Source organism: Oryzias latipes, chromosome 18, assembly GCF_053564925.1.
Source record: "Oryzias latipes strain Hd-rR chromosome 18, Olatipes_Hd-rR_3.1".
Taxonomy (NCBI): Eukaryota; Metazoa; Chordata; class Actinopteri; order Beloniformes; family Adrianichthyidae; genus Oryzias; species Oryzias latipes.
Window position 1 is genome coordinate 13,299,524 of NC_136254.1, and position 4,952 is coordinate 13,304,475.

At 39.7% G+C, this 4,952-nt stretch overlaps 1 protein-coding gene across 1 annotated transcript; it reads right to left on the reverse strand.

The window, feature by feature from the left end:
• Positions 1 to 264: 264 nt before the first annotated feature.
• On the reverse strand, positions 265 to 3,496 carry bmp15 (bone morphogenetic protein 15). Its single transcript, XM_004079944.5, has 2 exons — positions 2,935 to 3,496; positions 265 to 1,886 (listed from the first exon to the last, which is right to left on the reverse strand). Exons 1-2 carry the CDS (start codon positions 3,296 to 3,298, stop codon positions 916 to 918), a joined length of 1,335 nt encoding a protein of 444 aa, XP_004079992.1. The 5' UTR covers positions 3,299 to 3,496; the 3' UTR covers positions 265 to 915.
• Positions 3,497 to 4,952: the final 1,456 nt, after the last annotated feature.

Below are 4,952 nucleotides of genomic sequence, written 5' to 3' on the forward strand. Positions count from 1 at the left end.
TTAAATGTTTCTTCTGTACACTTTTGTATCCTTAAAATCTTTGTAGCTCGAGTTCTGCTTCAGCGAGCCCAAATTTATTAGATTGATAGCTTAATGCAAATATTTGCCTTGGTCCAATAAATTTCAAAACTGTAGCGTCTAAAAGGATCACCTCTGTAATTTGAACTGCCTGTGAACTTTTATTTATTCCTCACAAGAGCAACTTCTATTTCAAGAAACAAAAACAAAAAAACCCAAAAGAATTCAAATAAAATCCACAACTAATTGGTCTTTACAAAATATGCATTTTATTTTATTTATTTTCCCAATTTTTTTTTTAAAACAAATTGTATTTTTTCCTCTACATCACCAATTTCATTAGAATTTCACACACTGTTATAGTTAACCATCATATTGCCAAAGAAAAGATCAGCAGCAGTTCATGTTTAGCGAGACCTTATCAAGTACGTACAGACTGAAGTAAATGGGGGGAAAAAAGTGGCTCAAAAAGCCTGCAATGAAAGCCAGCAATCAGACTTGAATCCATCATTGCTGACCTTTGTTCCTTAAAATATTTCTTTAGTTTAAGCCACATTTGTCCTACAGAATAAATGTAGCTCCACAAAAAAAAAAACATGTCAGATTTTTCAAATACATAAATTAAGGTTTTGTTGGATTGTACAAGTATGAATTATTGCACTTTATGTAAAACAGATCAGGTTTAAAACACAGAAAACAATGAAATGCACAATAATTACCTTGAAAGTGCTTTACCAAGGAATGTAAACATCTGAAACCACATCAACTTCCTCCTTCCAGTCTTAGACTCATCATCATTAGCTGCCAACCCCTAAATTGATTCGATGACCTGCCTAGAGTCCAGGGATCAGTCTTTGTCAGAGCTGCATTTTCAAATTCCTCAGTTCTTTTGAGTCTTCAACGACACGTACAGGACTCAGCCACCATGTCTTCAAGCTCCCTGTAATCCACCTTCTTCTTGTAGTCAACTAACACGCTCATAGGCCTGTACTTGTGTGGTACACACGACGGAGGGGGAACCTCTCCAATACCCAGCTCATTGATGACTGTTTGAATGATGGCATGGTTGGGAGAATGGTATCCATAGTGAAGTACTTTTGGGCAGTCACCTTGGCAGTATCGAGGGTTATAGACTCGTGGGGCGATAAAGTAATGACCCAAGCCGAGTTCGTCAAAGGACAGGGTGACGGAGTGAAGTTTGCAGCGATTCTTGGGCGTACTGCTTTTGGTTTTGTAGGTAGGAATTTCAGAAATTATGGAAGAAGACATTGAGGAAGAGGTCGGAGAGTTAAGAGCATCAAGGAAAGAATCTTTTAGTTCCAAAGTTGAGTTCTGTTTGAAGCTACGCCGCCGGCGAATGGAAGGGTGCCACCAGCCAACTCGCCTCATGATGTCTTCCCCGTTAACCCCAAGAAAATCCCCCATCCACTCCTTTACCTCTCTTTCCTCCTCCAGGTACAAAAGAAGAGAGGGAGCTTCAAGGTGGGGCTCACTATTCCAGCGTTTCCTTTCTTGAAAGGGAGCCCACCACCACCACCATGGGTCAACATCAGGCTTCCCAGGTTCTGTGCACCAGTACTGAGCAGTGAGGGTCAAGTGCCCCTCCTCATTAATGTCTCTCCCTTGCAGGATGTGAGCACTGACGTGTGCGGTGATGTCTGTCTCCGTCCACTGCTCGTGGGGCTCTAAGACGGCCAGGCTTTTCCCACCAAATGAGGCAATTTGAGCCCGGCACTGGGGGGGCTCCACAGTTTGGCTTGTGCTTAATGTTAAAGAGGAGGTGCGCAGGTGGATAAAGGACGCTCTGACAAGCTGCTCCGAGGGAAGTGTGTCGAGTTTGTACTGCACTGTGAATGTGTAGCAGAGGTCTGAGGAAGAGAAGAGGTTATTTTAACACAGCGATCCTTGAGACACCAAACTGACCATGAGTACATTTTATGTAATTAAAAAAAAGATTAATATAAAAGGTGTGTTAAAGTATGTGTTGAAATGTAAAACATACTCTTAAATCTGGCATCTCCAAAGTCTGGTCGATTGGCCTAATGGGGCCCTCATTCAAATTTTCACAGGCCTGCAGGCTCCTTTTAGAAAATCAAAATTCTAACCACGACAAGATAACTGGGAATGAACGGTGCAAAAATAAACAAATTGACAGAAATTATGGTTAAAAATTTACTATTAAAATAGTCCAAAAAATATCAGGCTGAAAGGTTGGCCCTCATGTTTTCACCTCACCAAATTTGGCCATCCTCCCGAAAAGTTTAGAAACCGTCGTTTTAAACAAACTGCATTAAATGCAAGTTTACAGGTTATGTTTTATAGAAATGCAGTCTTTTTAGTTACATCAGAACCCTTCCCTATTATAAAAAGCAGTTTTGAGTGACTTTTTTGTAGTATATTTTTTAAGACCTGCAGTCTTGAAATGTTTCTGAAGAAGTTGTTTAAAGCTTTCAACATTCTGCTTTAAATGTTAAACTGAGTTTATCTAACAATTTTGAGGTTTTATTAATTAACAGCTCATTGGGAGTCACTTTGCTGCTACAAAAATTCACAGAAATGTTAGGTGCTTAATTGGTTAGAAGCACAACAATGCAAGACCATTTTTCTCTAAGTACAAGGACTGAATTTAACTTCAGTCAAAATGCAAACTGAGATGTTCTCATGTTGAAATAATTGATGTGGGTGAAAGCTAGATACATGAAACTGGGAAGTTACACAAAAGTTCTCAGTAGTTTTTTTGTTTTTTAATGTAATGAATGAATGGAGATGTTTGGCAATTAGTAGCAGGCCTGAAATCTAAAAGAATAACCAATGCGCATGTGCTGCCATACCTCTGAAATTCTGGAATATTTTTTCGAGAAGTATTTGCATCTAGATTTGCAGGTACTCCCCTAAAACACTAAGAACTTCGTTCACCTCCTGAAGTGGGTCGGTAGTGCACCGACGACGCCGTGGGTCTTAGCAGGCGCACTGTGTTGGACCCAAATTTCCGATGCTGTTTGGGCCTGCCGTCCGGTTCGGCTGCGCTCCGATACAAGCTGAGCATGAACTGCAGGTTCTGGTCCGCTTTCTGCTCGTCCGTCAGCGGCCGGTGGTGCGCTCCCATGTGTTTGGCGCTCTGGTGACTCCTCCGGCTGCGCTTCGACGTCGAGGGATGGGAAGCCACGTTTCGCCGGGTTGCAGCGCCGGCGCAGGTGGAACACAACAGGAAGAGAAAACAGGTGAGAGCGCAGGTACGCAGTAAGCTGCGCGTGCCGCGGGTCGCTCTCATATTGGTCATAAAACCTCCGGTGCTAGCGAGCTCCACCAACGAGGCTATAGGCCACCATTCTCCTCACGTCCAAGGGCGTGACTCACAAGCGCACCTGTCCCCTGGCAAATTTGGACATTTGAGTTCACTGCCTGACGAAATTGACTGCGACCCCAATTAACCCTTCGGGTGCGTGGAAGCAGCCAACTGGAGCTCAGATAAGCTGCGTCAGTGGTGCGTAAAAATTAGTCCCGTTTTTATTCAGCTGCTTGTTTAGTCAAAGAATATGCTAAATGACTCTGGTCTGTCCTTAATTATAAATCTGCTCATTTTGGGCACATTTCACATTCATTCATGTTCTATCTAGAGCCCATTTTAATAGTATCTGCAGTTCAGAACTGTTTCGGTGTGTGGATGGTTCAGTAGTTCAGTATTTGTTAAAGTCTAAATCACTGGCTTCTTTATTTTTTGTTTAGTTGTGCACGTGTCTACATCTGCTTTATTTCATCATTTCTCTCTCCAGTTTAGATGTTTTGTGTTGTATCAAATCTGGATTTTTGAAACTGTTATTGTAAAATTGATCATGAATTTCTGTTAATTAGAAATATACAGTACAAAAAAAAGAAATAATGTAAATATAAACCAGCAAGAAAAAGTTGTTTACCTCAAAGATTTTCATATCAAAGTAAACCATAAAATGCATTTTTAAAAGAATAAAGGGGGAAGATTAATGTAAATCTACATTATCACACAACAAATATGTCTTAAAATTTATATTTAGAATAAAGTTATGGGTTGCTGAGGTGTAGAGGTCAGCCAAATGAGCATGTCCCCACTGACCAAAGCTAATTGAAGGTAAAATATGATAACAGCCAACAAAAGCAAACCTTTTTTTGTGCAAATGTAATAATTTGTTCTTCTACTTTTACCTAAATAGAAGTAATATGAGAAAACACATGAATTATTTTTAAATGGCATCATTTTATTAGTTTTGTTGTACCTTGTAACAGCTTATTTATTTACTTTTTACCTTTCAGCTTCTCCTGTTAGTTGTCGCCATAGCAAACCAGCTGTCACTCATTCGCACAGGTGATTTGGTTTCGCAGGATGCCCTTCCTGACACAACCCAGTATTTTCAAGGAATGCGTGAAAAAAGGCCAAAATGCCAAGAAACACGGGTTCGATTCCCGCCAGCGACCAATGGATTTTGACCCTTTGGTTGTTTTATTGTTTTTTCCTGACTGTTTTTGAATTGTTAGGAACTATGAAGACACACATTAATGTAATTATGTTGTTTGCCATGATTCAGCATTATTTCCTTACAATAACATTAAATAAAAGATGACAAAACCAAGATTTTGAAAATAAAAGAAAAATTTCAGTTTGTGTGGTTTTATTTTTTTCTAACATTAACGCAAAACATTTTAATTTGTATAAAATGTGAGAACGGTAGAACTATCTACGCACAATTATAAAGAACTATTCTGGATTTTAGACAATGCTGTTTTTTAACAGTATACAACTTTTACCCATATTTGCAGTCAATGAAAAAAATGGAGAGCAAAGAAAATCAAGAAAACCTTTAAAACACAGATTTAACTTTTTATGCAACTCAAGCTGAAGACTGTACCGGAGCTCCAGATTCCCACTCGGACCAATGTTAAATAGTGAGGCTGACACCCAC